The sequence below is a fragment of the Musa acuminata genome, chromosome BXJ3-9, assembly GCF_036884655.1.
Source record: "Musa acuminata AAA Group cultivar baxijiao chromosome BXJ3-9, Cavendish_Baxijiao_AAA, whole genome shotgun sequence".
Taxonomy (NCBI): domain Eukaryota; kingdom Viridiplantae; phylum Streptophyta; class Magnoliopsida; order Zingiberales; family Musaceae; genus Musa; species Musa acuminata.
In genome coordinates, this window is record NC_088357.1 from 41,825,524 (window position 1) to 41,843,927 (window position 18,404).

The following is an 18,404-nucleotide window of genomic DNA, read 5'->3' on the forward strand; positions in this document are numbered from 1 at the left end:
CACCCGTAGATGCTGTACGGTAATATGGAGACGGAAAGATAGCGGTACCGACGTGCGTGCCCGACGAAGACGGCGCTATGTTATAACATTAACACTTCATGTGATCAAAATATCCAACATATTAATTATATATATATATATATATAATTAAAATAAAACTAAATTGAGGTTTTCTTCTTCTAATTTCCAACAAAATTTATTGTCTTCAGCTCTCACAAAACCCATGACGTGATCAGCTTCTCTCATGTTATTCTACATGCATATATAATATTATTGCATACACTAATTCTTTTTTACCAAATATTAATAAGAGAATATAACTAGCATTCATAAGAGAGTCCATCGGTGGCTTTTCTTTGGCTTAAGTAAGATAAAATGAGGATTGGTTTATGGCTAATCTCATCAAAATCAAAGCTCTCTCTCTCTCTCTCTCTCTCTCTCTCTCTGCAGACAAAGTACTTGATGGTGTGGCTGTCACTGGTCTCAACAGTATAAACTAGAGAACATGTAGACTTTGAAGCTGCAGGAAACTCCAAAAAAATAGTTCCAAAAACCCTGAAACTGCGACAGCTGATGGTAAACACTGGCATCTCAAAATCTGTGCCTGCAGTGGTTTATGGCTCATGTAGTCCTTTGTTTTAGCCAATACCGAATCCAACCCGAAACAAGAGAGGGAGAGAGAGAGAGAGAGAGAGAGAGAGAGAGTTCTGTAGCTGAATCAGTAACCTGCCACCAAACAGCAGTAACCCTACAATGAACAATGGCTCACACTCCCTGAAATAACTCGAGAAATGGTCGGCATATGCATCATCTGGAGCTCAGCATTTATTCCTAGTGGTTAAAACATCTGCATCAGAAGAACTGAACTGAGAATTAGGTGGTATGTAGTCTTCTCAGATCAAAAAGACCGGCTGTGAGAGCTCTGCGTCATGTCGGCTCGGATAATTCATCTGTTCATGCAGCAAATATCCATCTGAGCTTCATCATCATGATCATCGAGTACCACATCTCAGATTCGCAGGATTCTTCCCCGGATTGATGCAAAAGATTGAACTATCTGTGATGATTGAATGACTGTTAATCCTTACTGGTACGGATGTGGAACTCCTGTCACCAACGTCACTGCAGATCTAACTCGTTCGGATTGAGATCTGTCTCCATCCAATAGAAAAGTCAGAGTCTTGGAGAAATCCATGGAGGTGAACGATGTCAAGTCATGTCATTCAAGTCGCGTTATCTACATGGTACGACAATATCTATCCATTGGGAACCCACCGTGGCTTCAACTCCAATCCATTTCTGGACCACCAATAAGTACTGCACAGTCTCAAAAGAACAAACAATAAGATCAAGAGATTGTTTCTATTTCTGAGGATAAAGCTGCAGGTATTGAGGTGGAGGCTACGTGAGATTTGGGTTGACTTTTCTTAGATTTGGAAGGGTGTAAACGCGTAGAAGGATGAACTATTCGCAAGTCTAAACATAAAAAAGGATTGACCGCAGTTTCTCATTGCAAGAAAAGCAAGTTTGACTTGGTGCAATTTCAGAGAACAAACACAAAAAAGTTCTGTTTCTTTGAGGATTTGAAGTTTGACCTTCACCTAGTCAACATTCTAAAACATCAAAAGTAAACCCACACCTTAAATCCTCACTTTCCGTGGCAAAGTGTTCAACCCTAAGCTACCGTGATGTGAAGCTTGATCATGTCAGCGGCGAGTTTGGTCGGTAAAAGTCAAGTATGAATTCATCACAGCCACACACACCCCCCTAAAGATTTGTAGGTGGAGATGTTTCAGATTTCTCAGGTTGACGGAAACCTACCGCTATGCATGGAAAGATGTGGCAACAAATGCGGCTTCTCGCACTTCATGCTGTAATAAAAATGGAAACTTATTATTATATATTTTCTTTTATTTTGACATGAAATGTACCAATTTCTTGAGCTATTCTTTGTCTTTTATTCATTTACAGGGCCTTGAAGCAATAGTATGAATGTTCTTTGCATCCTAAACTCTTCAAAGATGAGTCGCGGAAATAATCTCTATATATAATTGCGTCTATTTTTACATTTGATATGACAATTTTGATGGTCTTGATTTTGATTTGACAAAATTGATTCAACCTAGGAATTTTTATTTTTTTTTATACTATCGCGTCCAAAAGAGAAAATGTCATTAAAATTTTGAAACTTAGTTGAGGGAAAAAAAATTAAGTTAAAATATCTTTATTATGTATTTCTTCGAAGAGTTCGTATCTCATATCACTTGTTTTATTTTTACAAAAAATTACATCGAGCATTTGATCGACAAAACTCCTTCGATGGTCAAGTCAATATGTATTCATTCGTTTTATGCATCAAATGCCCGTAATGAGTTTAATATTTGTTTAGTAAATTTAGATTTGACAGTGTCACTTAATGAGGAAATATTTGCTTTACATGTTCTATGTATGCAAAATGTTCAGTGGACTCTGTTGTAATCTTCCATAAGATACGATATATTGAGTAGATGCTGACCGGACTACATCTACTGAGTTTCAAATGACCTAAGATAATCACCATATCAGCCTCACTCATGTAAAAAAGATGTCTATAAACCAAAATTTGCATGCTAATATCTCAGAGAAAAGAGCAGTGCAAGGATCGATTTGAACCTTACTAAACCAAGGCCATGTTTGACCTCCATATCATCAGCATGCTTAGTTGCTGATAATGTCAACTACTCAGATATCATATGATTCATGAGAAAGAAACCTAAGCTTTGTTGACCTGTGTGCTTGTTTCTGCTTCTCACATATCTTAATCGAAACAACAGCGTGAATGATGTTTTTTATTACTCTCGTGGCAAACGCCGACATTCCAGTCCTCGAGCTAAACATGTAGCTGTTCAAAAGGTGATAGTAGTAGCTGGTGTGCCAACCCCATGACCATGCACGGTGTACACATTGGAAACGGAGGGAGAGTTGACATTGGTAAGCCTCCGTTTCTGCTGACTTCCGTCATTCAGAAAAGGCAAATTTTGCGGCTGAACAACCCCGAGAACAAATGCCCACCGATTTAGTTCAGAATCCATCGATCAACTCACCAGTTCATGAGCCAGCTCTTGGCTATCGAGAGATTAGGTCATCAAGAGAGAGAGGGAGGGGGGCCAATGCACACCGTCACGTCCATCTGTCTTTTTGGATCTCCCATGCATCCCATCTCCAACGAAGAGTACACGCTTGTGAGCTAAAAGAAGTGAGGCATACCTACTCGCGACTCCATGCACGCGCATGTCGATAACAGCAGCTGGCAGTCTCATTTAGCTGGCAGGACGAGACGGAAAGATCAACCGACGCTGAAAGATAAGCCTCAGCTTCTCCGCTGTCCATTTCACTCGCTTCACAATCATTTCCTCATTCATTGGTCGTAACCTTTTCCTGCAGGAAGAAAACAACGGAGACCCGCCGAGGGACGCGTACCGCCGCGATGTAGTTAAGATTTGTTGTCTATGTAGTTGGAAGAGCGCGTCGGCACGTTTGACGTTGAAAAAGGGAAGAACAGAACAGTGAAATAGCTGCAGTCAGCCGCTCAGCTTGAACAGAGCTCATTCTAAATGAACCTGAAGAAGCTCCCTCCCTTTGTGGTGAGAACATGTTTTTGGTACCGCTGATAGTTGTGTGCATGAGTGAATGCTAATGATTGTCTTGAAGCAATTAATTAGCTGAATGTGCCACATAACTCCTTTCAATCAAGTCATGGACGATCATCTAAGATGAACCCCGGTGCATTAAAATGAAAAGATGCACCTAAGAAAGTGGTCCAGAACAAACGTACGTAGATCCCTGTAATTTTCGTGTTCTGGTTTCTGGGACTTGTAAGAAGCTAACGTGGATGAGGCTTGACCAAGGCAGGCTGCAGGCCATGGCTGTCACATACGGAGTAATGAACCTTTCTAAGCAGTCTGTTCGTGTGCAAATAATTGTAAGGTGATGTCACGGATATAATTGAAATAAATGTGGATGTGGATGAGGATGGGGATGGCGAGACAACAGCCAGTGGTAGCTGCAGCCAAGTCTACACTGACGTAGATGAAAGAACAGATCAGCAAACATACAAACGAGGAGGTCAAAGGATGGAGATGTGGACGGCCAGCTTGGCAACAGAAACAGCACAGCTGTGTTGTCACTCATGGCCGATCCATCATCTCGCATCGCACGTCCATGCATCGCACGTCCATTCTCTGTTTCCCACACACACAGTTGGATCTGATCACAATTGCTTTTGAGAAGATAGATTCCGGGGTGGAACAATGCTACTGAAAGAACTGATGGCAACGACAAAGATTGGTTGACCGCTAACATGGATTAAAGATCAAACGCTTCCAATCATGCTAGAATGAATGATAACTAATCATTAAATCGAACCAGACTTCCACGAGATCCAAGCATTATCTTTACCGTCCAATGATTGATTGTATTGAGTCGATATTAAACTTCAGTTTCAGTGTTGCAACATTAACCTAAGAGCAACCTCCACAGCAGCCAAATGAGTTATATAGTCGTAGCCAGTACACTCCACATCATACTCAAATCTACTTTACCCGCTAACAGAAAGAGACCTTTCTCGGCGTGATGGCTTGCTCGGCAAACCTTCAGGACTTCTGCTGCGTGACCTGCTACCTGCAGGAGATTGGGAGTATGACCTCTCCCTGTGCTTCGTCTTATCTTGGGGCGAAGCAGACCTGCCAAGGCAAAAGCAAATTACAAATTTTAAAGATCATTGGATCTTATTTCAACCACCAATCAAATAAGCATATTACCTCGAGTAGTGCTGCCGCTTTGAAGAAGGCGACTCATAGCTACGGCTTCGCGAGCGAGAACGCGAGTGCGAATAGTAAGGAGAACGTGCTTGGCGGGGTGACCTTCGGGAATCATGCACAGGACCCCTACCAAAATAACAATAAATATTAAAACCAGTATATGGATATAGCATGGTAGGGCAACTAAAGAAAAGCATGTAGACCCACAAACAAAGCCAAACAAACAATCTCGTATGAACAAGCCACCAAGAAAAGAGGATTACCGCGAACGGCGGGGTGATCTTCGGTAATCATGCACAGGATCCCTATGAAAACAACAACAAATATTAAAACCAGTACAAGGGTCACCTTGATGATACAGTAGCACCTAACATAAGAAAATATAGCATGGTGGGGCAACTAAAGGAAAGCATGTAAGGCCACAAACAAAGCCAGACAAACAATCTCTCACGAACAAGCCACCAAGAAAGAGGGATTACCGTGAATTGTGGGGTGATCTTCGGGAATCATACACACGATCCCTACCAAAACAACAATAAATATTAAAACCAGAATTAGGGTCCCCTTGACAATCCAAGCACCTAGTGTAACAAATATAGCATGGTAGAGCAACTAAAGGAAAGCATGTAAACCCACAAACAAAGCCAGACAAACGATCTCTTATGAACAAGCCACCAAGAAGAGAGAGATTACCTTACCATATGATAAATTAATCCATCAAAAATGAACTGGATATTCAATCTATGCATAGATTTCAAATAAAATTACAATGCCAAGAGTTAGGCTCATCGTACCTTCTTTCTCTTGCCCTCATATCAGAAGGCTTTTTTCTGTTCTCCTCAGCAAATACAACAGTTAATTCCCTGCCAAGAAGGATTTGCCCATCCATTTGGTACTTAGCTTCAGCTGCATCAGCCGGATCGACATATTGGATAAACCCAAATCCACGTGGCTCTCTTGCGAGGGGGAAAAAAAAACAACTGTGTTTAGTGAGATCCTAATGAATTGACCATATCACAAGGCAACTGCATTTAGTGGGTACATTACTAACAATAATTGTTAAATCATGAAAGTCCAAAGAAATATAGAATGTCATAATAGAGAACATGTCTCAGATATTTAGCATGCTTCAAGTAAATTTTGATGTTTCAAGAAATTCAAGTTAAAGCAAGCACTTGGCTGCTGACCTTTCACTCTTCAGAGTTTATAGATGACTTCAAATTCTTCAAGACTTGGTATCTTCAAAAATTTAACCAAGAACCCAATTCCTTTTCTTCTCACTAGCCACTATCTTCATTTACTTACATCCTCTTGAACATAACTCTCAAGACTCGACTTGTGTCTTCAAACTCTAATTTCACTGTTAAACTCAACAGCCTTAATGAAAAATCAACATGCAATAAAGAAGGATGTAGAGTACAACAAATGGAGCACACTAAACAAACTTGTGAGCTCATGAGTTGCATTTCTGAACATAGCTATAGTTCACAAATGCTCACAAAGTTACATAATAACATTAGTCAACATAATTCAATCTCCTAGACTGTACCTCATTATTGCATCAGAATACTAGCATGCTTAAATTGACAGATATCATTACTAGTAAACGGAAGATTCAACAGTCCCACTTACCCCGTGTAATAATCACGTGGCAAATAGATATCCTTAAGAGGGCCAAACTGCCCAAATGGTCTACGAAGATCCTCCGCTCTGCAATCATAAAGCACCATATATTAGGCTATTCCCACCAATCAAACAAACAAGTGTTGAAGTGCAATAAAATCATTGCTAGAAACAAAGGATTTAAAAGCTCAATGTTTCTAGTGTTTGTGACCAAGGTTTTTAATTTCGAATGATACCGCCCATACCGGGCGGTACGTACCGATCTGTCCGCTACCGAGCGGTACCATCGATTGGGGTTGTTTCTGCCTCGTTACCACACGAAATCGATCGGTGACGGTCGATTTCAATCATCGCCGCCAACTACGGGACGATATTAGCCGAGGGAGAAGGAAGAAGAGGACTCTTGCTACTCAACTACGATATAAAATTGCGAACCTTGCTTGTGACATTATTGTAAGCATACGACTATGACAAAATTCATTATCCATAGAATTTTCCAACTCCTTCATCACCCTCCCAACATCAGAGGACTCTTGCGCACAGTACCAATGCAAAAACCTACTCGCTTTCAAATCCTATAGCAGACCTGTTCCCCCTCATATATTGCATATAAAAGCAATTGACAGATCATTTTTCCTAAATATTTGTGCAAATTAAGCTTTGTATTCAGAAAAATACCAAACGAGTGCCCAATAACAACTTGACACATGATCCTAATCTATCCTTTATCTTGTTTTACATGACCCAATGTCACATGTTGGCATCCAAAGATTCAAAAATTATGACAAAAATGTATATATCACTTATTACTGTAATAAAAACATTGTTAAAAGTGGGAAAGTAAGAAAATTTTCAGAAAAGCACTCCACCAAATTTGAATGTCTAAGGAGCTCATTTCCTTCTATTTTTACAGACTCAATCATATCAGTGTTTTACATCCCTAGCCTTCTTGAAATATTTAGGCTCCTTATATGATCCATCATATACCAACATATGACAAAAACATACATATCATTTATCATTGTAATAAAAACATTATTAAAAGTGTGAAAGTAAGAAAATTTTCAGAAAAGCACTCCACCAGATTTGACTGTCGAAGGAGCTCATTTCCTTCTATTTTTATAGACTCAATCATATCAGTGTTTTCCATCCTTAGCCTTCTTGAAATATTTAGGAGCCTTGTATGATCCATCATATACCAGCACAGTTCACCCCTTGAAATGAAAACATTAGATACTATAGAATTCAATTTTCTACAAACCCTAAACACTGAGGCCTTTAACTGTACAAGTACTTATTCAGATAGCCACAGTTATATACCAGTATTACATATAGTTCAGATAAGTTACCGAATAAATAAGACAAGCTACACATAATTCATGCCGTGTATAACATGTAAACTTATTTCACACGATGGGATCCTTTAACTCAATCTCTCACTGATCAAATACTGACAAAACCATTATTTATTTTGTAATAACTTTTCAACTAGTACAGGTAAGTTTTGGCCCACCAAGCTGCTATATTTGGACCCAATCTCTGCCCAAAATAATGAACACACAAAAAAAGTGTAAAATGTCATTTTTACCAAAAGTTGATGTGAACAGAGAACCATGACAAATTACATATAAATTATTAGCCTCTTCTCCTTTTCTAGCAGAATGCTTGGTGTTGTTTTAGGTTCTCAAACAGCAGCAGAAAAATAAGTTGGCCAAAGCCTTCTTTCATATTAACACCAAGATCACTGGAACAGAAAGGCTATAAAGTCTCCACCTTTATCTAACACTAGTATGATGCCCTTGGTATGCAAGAATTTACTTATCGGAGAACAAAAAAACTTGCACAAAAATGTGAAAACAAACCTGCAATCACGCCGAAGATTCCGAACTAAAAGGCTGGTTGGGAGATCTCTACCGCGGCTGCTATAGCGACCTCTAGGACTTGGACTGCGACGTCTTCTCCCATAACCCCTTGGCGGTGATGGACTGTAGCTTCTGCCCCTCATCCTCTTCAAAGAAAATCCAATCTATAAATAGATCATGATACATGTATGTGCATGGATAGGAGATCGAAAGGTCCAAACAATCAAGCATATCGCATGCATAGATGAAAATTTGAAGTGAACTGTTGAAAATCGTTATAAACAAAAAAAATTAAGATTTGCATAAAATTTTCTAGGTTTAAATTAAAATGCTAATGTTAGATCTCCTTTTCATCCAAACAATACAGTTCAAATGATGTCCAAACAAAAAATATAGTGTGATCCAACAATACTTTGTAACTAACCAGTTACTAAATTGATTCATATAACAACATTTCTTTGTCCAACAAGATTGAGCACTGAGCCATTTTTCATGAGATACTTGCACCTAAACCAAAAAGTACTTGCCTACTACATCATCCTTGTGAATAACTGCACTTGTACAAGCTTGACTTTTCTTTTCCTAACCAACAAGGACATTGTTCAGATGAAATCCCTTCGACCCTTATAGGCACTAACAACAAAGACTACACCCAAGAGAGCAACATAGCCATTCACACAGCGTTCCTGACTTGAACACTTCACATCGAAAGAGGAAAGAGCTGCAACAAAGCAATAATTCACATTGCAGCACTTAGAAGGACGGTTCTAGGATAACAAGGATAACGTATCCGAACATGTGATTCTGCAAAACGACATTAGGAGCATTAAGATCTCTGTTTCCAGCACCTAGAAACAGGTGATGACAATACGACCTCACTCGGATTTATCCAGCTCTTTCATCACATCTTCCACCTAGGATGAAATTTAGGCAACAACAGTCTGCAAATCTCCGATTCAATTGATCTAATAACAACAACGCAATAACCAAAAAGGGAGAAGCAGGCGTACGTTCTACAGTAAACAAAGAACCCTAAATCAAGAAACCCTAGTACAAACATACCAAGAAACTGATCGTACAAAAGGAGATCCAAGCTTACCAGACCAGAGATAAAGGATCCAAAGGTAGAAAACGAGATCGAAACCAGTAAGAACCCTAACGAGGAGGGGACGCCTACCTCAAATCGAAGGCTCCTCCAAAGCGACGCCTCTCAGACCCTCTCCTCTCCTTTCGTTATTGATATTTATTTAATTTTCTTTCGAGAAGCTTCCTCCGATTCCTCACGGCAGCAAACGGTGACCGTACGATCGGCGGACCGTGCTACAAATTCTGAACCAACGGCGGCGATTCGACTCGTGGCGCAAGCGGCGTCGACTGGGCTGAAGAGATGCTAATGAGAAAGTTAGCCCATCGGGCCTAACGAGAGATCATTAATTCTCAATAAAGTAATGAGATGAACTCTCTAATTGTGTATTATTCTTTATATAATAATAAAAATAACCAATGTATCAACGGGGATGTAGCTCAAATGGTAGAGCGCTCGCTTTGCATGCGAGAGGTACAGGGTTCGATCCCCTGCATCTCCATTTAAATTTTTTTATATTTTAGAATAATATAAAATTAGCTGAATTCTTGAAAAAAAAACTTTAATTTTACGTTTTTTTTTTTGCACTCTTACTTTGAAAATTATCCAAAGAACACCTCTTAATGTACTATTTTACTCATCTATTCTACACAGTTAAATCATTATTTTTGCATCCAAAATAGTGGCTTTTGGATCGTTCGTTTCCTTAGGTTTTATCGATCGATTCGAGTTTAATATTTTTTTTTATTAAGAAAATATGTGTAATGGCTGCTATAGTGTATGGTAAGTTATTGTCCCGATAGTGATATTGATTTCGCTGAAGACCCTATATTTTTTTTCTCTTTTATCATATAATTTTTTTATTTTAGAATAATATAAAATTAGATGAATTCTTTCAAAAAAATCCTTAATTTCGGGTTTTTCCGAACACCTACTTGGAAAAATATCCAATGAACACCCCTATCTATTGTTTTACCCATCTATCACAGGCAACAAAGTCGAAAACATGTGTAATGATTGCTATAGTGTATGGTAAGTTATTGTCCCAGTAGTGAGATTAATTTCGATGAAGACTCTATATTTTTTTCTCTTTTATCATATAATTTTTTTATTTTAGAATAATATAAAATTAGATGAATTCTTTCAAAAAAATCCTTAATTTCGGGTTTTTTCCGAATACCTACTTGGAAAAATATCCAATAAGCACCCCTATCTATTGTTTTACCCAAGCAACAAAGTCATTATTTTCTGGCCCAAAATAGTGACTTTTGGATTGCTGGTTCAGTGAGGCTTTGATGATCGATTCGGATTGAAATGGTTTATTATTTTATTATTATTATTATTATTATTATTATTATTATTATTATTTGACTAAGAAAATCTGTATAATGGTTATTAGAGTGTGGTAAATTGTTGTCCTAGTAGTGGTGTTAATCTTGATGAACATCTTATCTTTTAAGTCTCTTTTGTCACTTTTCTTCTTGTCCATTTCTTTCTTTTTTGTATTTTTTTTTTTATTCATGGGCTACTATTATTCTTTGTCTTTTTCTTTCTTCTTGAATCAAGAAGACAAAAAGTATCATATAAATATGTTGTTGTCTTTGTTACTATTCGATTATTTAAGACTTATTTAAATAAGATAAAATACATATAGGGTTTTTATAATAGTGTGGTATTTAAATTCTCTTCCCATGTTTGATATTTATTGGTAAATCCGAAAACTTGTCAAAAAACATTGCATGTATCAAGGGTTTCATGTTATACTTTCATGGAAGCCAATGTATTGTAATCTATTTTACTGTTTGTGGATTGTTTGATTTCTTATGAATCATCTAGTTATGCACTTCAAATCTTCTTCCCTTGTTTGATGTTTATTAGTAAATCTAAGAGCTTATCAAAGAAGTTTTTACATGTACTTTCATATAAGCCAATGTATTATAACTCATTTTATTATTATATTGGTTCATGGATTACCAAAAATATTATCAAAATTTCATGAATATTTCATGAAAGCATTGAATTATACCATATGGATATATGTTAGTGTTTTTCTATTTTAGAGAATTTTTTGATATTTTTTATTTATTTGGCATAGTGTGTCATTTTTTAATTTTATCCAAGTCTTTTTCTATTTCTATCGAAATATCATGGATTGACATTTAACCTTCTTAATTGATCTAAAATACCTAGTAAAATATTGGTGTAGAGAATTTTTTTTTAATCAGATCAAAAATAGCATAGCACATACTTGGACTGGTCAAAATTATCTTAACTTTTTAAAAATATTTGAAGTGCACTTTTCATCAAATTCTCTCCCCTTCTATGATGTTTATTATTAAATATGAGAGTTTGTTAATAAACATTGCATGTATCAAAGTTTTCATGAAACTTTCATGCAAGCCAAGGTACACATTTTACTATTATATTGGTTCATGAATAGTAAAAATTATTTTTTTCTAATGATCTCATAAGGCTCCTATTTTCGGTAAAATATTTTTAATTTTTTTATGATATAGCTAGATATTAGGTGATACATTAGACGAAAGTCAATTCCAACTACTTAGGGTTTTAGGACTCGACTTAAATCACTCATTTTATTATGATGATAATTATAGAGAAATATAGGGATGACATTACACATGCGTAATGTAAGAACATAAAACAAAAATCTCAAATTTCTCAAAAGGTATTTATCGTCGTGCGAAGATTGGTACGTAAAAACCCACGAAATTGAAAACCATGTGTGAGATAGTTGTGTTACTTAGGGAGATCGTATATCCCTAAAATCCTGTAGATCTATAGGAGAGGTTGAAAGAGATCAAGCATCCTCCTATTTAGTGATGATCCACATGATATGGGCTACGAAGATGCTCGCTCCTCGACTCACTGCCCAAATCTTTACACCTGCTATCGAAGGAAGAGAATGGGAGAGGAGGTGACAACCAAAAAGATCTAGCACATGGTCATTTAGTTCTCTCCTATTTATATAGGCCCCTTATCAACTTAACCTTAATGAATTATATCTTATTGAGTATTTGATCTCTATCCAACTACCCAAACATATTAGATTAATAAATCACTATCAAATAATCTCTCGGTAGCTCTTATTGGATCTCATCCATAGGATCTAATAATTCAAAAGCTTATTAGATATCCAATAAGATAAGGGGCTCCGACGGATATCTCATATCCGAACCTTTACTCGTCGTAATACCTATCATATGTGTGTAACCATTTAGGCCCAATGCCGAGCTGGTTATGAGTTATACCTATCAAACCTTCTTCTGGCTCAATAAATTATTATCTTCAAAATAATTCACTTGACTCATCGACTACAGATGTACTAGGCCACTATGTCGCAGTCCCCAAACGATATAAGCAAATCCAATCATTTAGACTTATTTGTCCTTAATTACTATATACTTATAGTCTCTCATCCATCTAATATCCTAGAGACTATACACGGGGCATAATGATGTCGGGCTCATCTCCTCAAGTCTCACTCTAATTAAATTCTCTCAAAGAAATCTTTCTCTCTCAATCTGAATGACCTTAGCCAAGGATTTGTCTGAGCAAGAATACATAGGATATTCCTCTCATAATACCGAGAGCAGATGATTCTCTATTGACACTTATTAGCCCTCATAAGGTTTATTGTTACTTCCGATTACCGGTTGTACTAGATCTGAAACTTCTAGACCTATAAGTTTGATATTAAAGAGTGAAGTACTCATATAGAACTTTTTTGGTGTCTCAAGTCTAAGAACCAGGTACACCACTAGAATGATAGAATCATTGTTTGACAATGAGGTATCATCAATCATCTAGCATTCTATGAGCAGATCAATCAATGAACTCATTCTCAAATCAGTATTTGTACTATAAACCTTGTGTCCCCACATGAGCAGCTATGAGATCAATTGTCCCCATCATATGGATGTGTATACAATACACTAGTATATCTGGTTATCTCGATATCTCTCTTGAGTAACCTATGATCAGGATTATTTATGGTATGTGTTTAAAGGTTAATCGGTCTCATTATCACGATCTGATTCTCATTACATATATCCATAAACATCATAATATATTTATGCATCAAGCAATATAAAGTGAGAAAATACCATAATAATAATAAGCAAAAGAACTACGTGTCATGTCACATGTGTCATCACACATGTGATTGGCTTGTACCTATGACTAGCAATCCCTCACTTGACCTAAAATCAATCATATATGTGTTTGAACTTCATTAAACCCCAATGATGCTCAAAGACAATATGAGATAACGACTTTATCAATGGATCTGTAATGTTATTTTTGGATGAAACTCTTTCTGCTACTACATCTCCTTATGTACGATCTCTCTCAAAAGTTAAAATTTCCTCATAACACTTTTGATGAGACCCGAGTTTCCTCATTGAGCAATCACCCCATAGTTGTCGCAATATAAGAGAATCGACTTGTCACTGCTTGGCACAACTCCTAGATCTATGATGAACTTCTTCATCTAGACTCCTCCTTTGTTGTCTTTTACCGCAGTAATATATTCCATCTCTGTGGTCAAGTCAACAGTAGTATTTTGTTTGGAACTCTTCCAACATACTACTCCTTTATTCAGGGTGAACATATATCCTAAAATAGACTTGCTATCATCGACTTCAGACTAGAAGCTCGAGTCCATGTAGCCCTCAACCCTAAGGTTACTTCCTCCATATACTAGTAAAAGATCCTTAATCCTTCTCAAGTACTTATGAATATACTTTACTGCTTTCCAATGCTTCAAGCCTAGGTCTACCTGATACCTGCCCATGACAGTCAGAGCATGTGCTATATCAGGCCTAGTACATAGCATGACATACATGATAGACCTTATTGCTAAGGCATATGATATCCTATCCATATCCGCCCTCTTTAGGAGTCTTTGGGGACATACTCCTAGAAAGTAATATTTCATGTCTCATCGGTATAAGATTTCTCTTCGAATTTTTCATGCCAAATATTTTGACCATGATGTCTATGTACTTGGATAGAGATAAGCTAAGCATCCTCTTATATCTATCTCTATATATCTGAATTCATAATATGTAGGATGCTTTCTCTGAGTCCTTCATGGAGAAGTATCTAGATAGCCAAGCCTTTACTGTGGAGAGCATTCCTACATTATTCTCAAATGATTAGGATGTCGTCATCTACACATAACACCAAAAACATGATAGCACTCCCACTTACCTTCTTGTATACACAATGTTCATCTTCGTTCTTAACGAAGTCATAAGATCTGATTGTCTCGGCAAATCTTATGTTCCAACTTCGGGAAGCTTGCTTTAATCCATAGATGGACCTAAGCAACCTACACACCTCATTTGAACTTTCTTTGGATACGAATCTCTCAGGCTATATCATATACACCTCTTCCTTGATGATGTCATTGAGGAATGTGGTTTTCACATCTATTTATCAGATCTTATAATTATAATGTGCTACAAATAGTTAATAGAATTCTGATGAATTTTAGCATGGCTACGGGTGAGAAGGTTTCGTCATAGTCAACACTTTGCCTTTGACGATACCCCTTAACCTCCAATCTTACTTTATAGGTTTTTACCTTTTCATCTACTCTGATTTTCTTCTTGAAGATCCACTTGCAATCAATGGGTACAGTACTCTCGGGTGTATCAACTAGGTTCCAAACTTTGTTGAAGAACATGAAATTCATCTTAGAATTTATGGCTTCTTGCCACTTTCTAGAGTTTATACCCGTAATAGCCTCCTTATATGTTTGAGGATCAATATCTTCAACATCCTTCTCAATGAACACTGCTCTCTTAGATACAAAGACATTTTGGTCGTCGGGGTAATAGAAATAATACTCACAAGTTTCCTTGGGGTATTACACAAACTTGCATCGCTCCATCCTAGATTCTAACTTATCGGGGTGGTATTTTTTAACGTAGGCAAGACAGCCCTAAATCTTAACAACCTTAAAATTGGCTTTTTCCCTTTCCATATTTTATATGGAGTAGATACTATCAACTTAGTTGGAATTCTATTCAGAAGATAAGTTGCGGTCTCTATGGTGTATCCCCAGAATGAGATAGGAAGGTCCGCAAAACTCATCATGGACTGCACCATATCTAACAGTATGTTATTCCTCCTCTCGGATACACCATTGAGCTGAGGTGTGTAAGGAGGGTCCATTGGAACAGAATCTCATAGTTCTTGAGGAACTAGGTGAATCCTGTACTCAAGTACTCGCCTCTTTAATTTAAACGAAGAGTCTTGATACTTTTTCCAGTTTGGTTCTTCACTTTATTCTTATACTCCCTAAATTTCTTGAAGGTCTCGAACTTATACTTCATTAAGTACATGTATCCGTACCTAGAGAAATCGTTAGTAAAAGTAATGAAATAGGAGTAACCACCTGTGACATGAGTTAACATGAGACTACATATATCACTATGTATGAGTTCCAACAACTCAATGGCTCTCTCTCCAATTTCACTAAATGGAGAGTTGGTTAGTTTTCCACGAAGGTAAGGTTCACAAGTAACATATGACTTATAGTCGAATAGATCTATGCATTCATCCTTTAGTAACTTTTGAATCCTTCCCTCATGGATATGACGTAGTCTATAATGCCACATGTATGCATCGTTCACCTCATCTCATTTCCTCTTAGACTTACTTACATTCATAATATGTGAAGCAGTGTCTAGCATAAATAAGCCATTATGCGACGTCCATTTCATGATGATCTTTTAATTAACTAATATTTTTAAGAAATTAGAGATATGTAAAGATTTTTTAAAATTATGAGGGGTATTTTAGTAATTTATATGAAAGAGATATAATTTAGAATTTTAAAAATTTTGAGGTGCAAAACTATCCTTTTTCAAAAACCCTAAACCGGAGCTCCTACCTACTAAATTGTGGCTACTGCCACATCGCTAGCTATGGCCACTACGCCGGGAGGGTGCCGCCCCTGCCCATGGGCGCAGCGCCCGCAGACATCGTCGCCCCCGTGGGCATCGCTGCGGGTGCCGCTTGCCCTTATGGGTAGGCCGCCCATGCGGTTGCTTACCTGCGGGTGCTGTAGGCCACAAGCCACCTACACACAGGTGGCTAGGCTAAGAGCTCCTAAGGGAGCTCTCGACCAAGGCTGTAAGCCGTCTTTGGCTAACCTGCGAGGGTAGCAACAATTGTTGCCCTCTCTCATCTTTTTCGTCAATGATTTTGATGTCAAAAGCTTTTCTCAAACACAACACATGCAATTTAAAACTAATCTTTCGCACAAATAACTTGACTCTGATACCATTGTAGGAAAATTTAGGGGCGATATCAGATACGCATCGAAAGAATAGAAAATAAAAATCCTAGATTTCTCAAAAAGGTGTTCGTCATCGTGCGAAGATTGGTATGCAAAAAACCTACAAAACTGAAAACCACACGTGAGATAGTTGTGTTACTAAGGGAGATCGTATATCCCTAAATACCTATAGATCTGTAGGAGAGGATGAAGAAAGTCAAGCGTCCTCCTCTCTAGTGGTGATCCACACGATAGGGGTTGTGAAGATTCTCCTCGAATCGTTGTCTAAATCTCCACACCTACTATCTGAGGTAGAGAAGGGGAGAGGAGAATAGGAGGTGGCAGCCAAAAAGGCCAAGCTTATGACCATTTGGTTCCCTTATATTTATAGAGGCTCCTTGTCAATTTAACCATAATGGATCCCGCCCTATTGGGTATTGGATCTCCATCTAACTACTCAAGCTTCTTAGATTAGTAGATCTCTATCCAATAATCTTTCAATGGCTCTTATTGGATCGCATCCATAGGATCCAATAATTCAGGGGCGTATTAGATATTTAGTAAAATAAGGACTCCGATAGATATCTCATATCTGAACCTCTATTCGTCATAACACCTACCATATGTGTGTGACCTTCTAGACCCAATATCAAGCTGGCTGTGAGTTATACTAGTTAGAACTTCTTATGGCTTAATGAATTATTATCTCCATAATAATTTACTCGACTCATCGACTGCAGACGTACTAAGCCACTACGCCGTAGTCCCCAAACGATATAGAGGAATTCTATCTTTTTGACATATCTGTCCTCAATTACTATGTATCTATAGTCGCTCATCCATCTAATATCCTAGAGACCATATATGGGGCATGGAGCTATCATGCCCAATATGGTTTCTCCTTGAGTCTCGCTCTAATCGGATTCTTCCAGAGAACTCTTTCTCTCTCAATCCGAATGACCTTAGCCAAGGATTTGTCTGAGTAAGAACACATAGGATATTTCTTTCATAATATCGAGAGCGGATGATCCTCTATCGGCACTCAATAGCCCTCGTAAGGTTGGCTGCCACTCCCGATGATCAATTGTACTAGATTTAGAACTTTCAAACCTATAAGTCTGGTATCAAAGAATAGAGTACTGGTACATGACATCTTTGGTATCTTAAGTCTAAAAATCAGGTACACCACTAGGACAACAAAATTGTTGTCAGACAATGAGGTATCATCAACCATTCAACATTTCGTGAGCGGATCAATTAGTGAACTTATTCTCCAATGAGCACCTGCAATATAGCCCTAGTATCCCCACACGAGTAGTTATGAGACCAACTGTCTCCATTATATGGACGGGTATATAATACACTAGTCTGTCCGATTATCTCGATGTCCCTCTTGAGTAACCAATGACTAGGATTATTTAGGGTATGTGTTTAAAGGTGAATCAATCTCATTATCGAGATCTCATCACGATCCGATTCTCATTGCATAGATCTATGGACATCACAATATATTTATATATCAAGCAACATAAAGTGAGAAAATATCATAATAATAATAAATAAAAAGACTGTATCATATCACATGTGTCATCACTTATGTGATTGATTTGTAGGGTACCTATGACTAGCAAAAATGATAATAATGATGATATTTTTTAAAATAAATTTATCAAAGAAAGAATAAAAGAAGTTAAAAATGAAATGATCGTTATCTTATGATTTATTGG

General features: G+C 37.5%; 1 protein-coding gene and 1 non-coding gene across 6 annotated transcripts; one reads left to right on the plus strand and one right to left on the minus strand.

Moving 5' to 3' along the window:
• Positions 1 to 4,416: 4,416 nt before the first annotated feature.
• On the minus strand, positions 4,417 to 9,606 carry LOC103998621 (serine/arginine-rich SC35-like splicing factor SCL30A). 5 transcript variants are annotated; one of them, XM_009420136.3, is made up of 8 exons: positions 9,462 to 9,606; positions 8,285 to 8,430; positions 6,432 to 6,509; positions 5,594 to 5,779; positions 5,279 to 5,320; positions 5,063 to 5,104; positions 4,800 to 4,925; positions 4,417 to 4,721 (listed from the first exon to the last, which is right to left on the minus strand). In XM_009420136.3, exons 2-8 carry the CDS (start codon positions 8,425 to 8,427, stop codon positions 4,577 to 4,579), a joined length of 762 nt encoding a protein of 253 aa, XP_009418411.1. In that variant the 5' UTR covers positions 8,428 to 8,430; positions 9,462 to 9,606; the 3' UTR covers positions 4,417 to 4,576. The 5 variants fall into 5 exon arrangements, with proteins under 5 accessions (XP_009418411.1, XP_009418414.1, XP_009418412.1 ...); XM_009420139.3 differs by having other exon boundaries at positions 5,594 to 5,755; positions 9,462 to 9,605; XM_009420137.3 differs by having other exon boundaries at positions 9,384 to 9,487.
• A 191-nt stretch (positions 9,607 to 9,797) lies between these two features.
• TRNAA-UGC (transfer RNA alanine (anticodon UGC)) lies at positions 9,798 to 9,870 on the plus strand. Its single transcript has one exon. It is a non-coding gene; the product is annotated as a tRNA-Ala (tRNA).
• The last annotated feature ends 8,534 nt before the right edge of the window (positions 9,871 to 18,404 follow it).

Excerpts from the sequence above, each read along its gene's own strand:
- LOC103998621 (XM_009420136.3), bottom strand. The coding sequence starts at position 8,427 with ATGAGGGGCAGAAGCTACAGTCCATCACCGCCAAGGGGTTATGGGAGA. Across the intron at positions 5,105-5,278 it reads AGATCACCCCACAATTCACG|GGATCCTGTGCATGATTACC; the intron begins GTAATCCCTCTT and ends TTGTTTTCATAG. Across the intron at positions 4,926-5,062 it reads AGATCACCCCGCCGTTCGCG|GGGTCCTGTGCATGATTCCC; the intron begins GTAATCCTCTTT and ends TTATTTTGGTAG.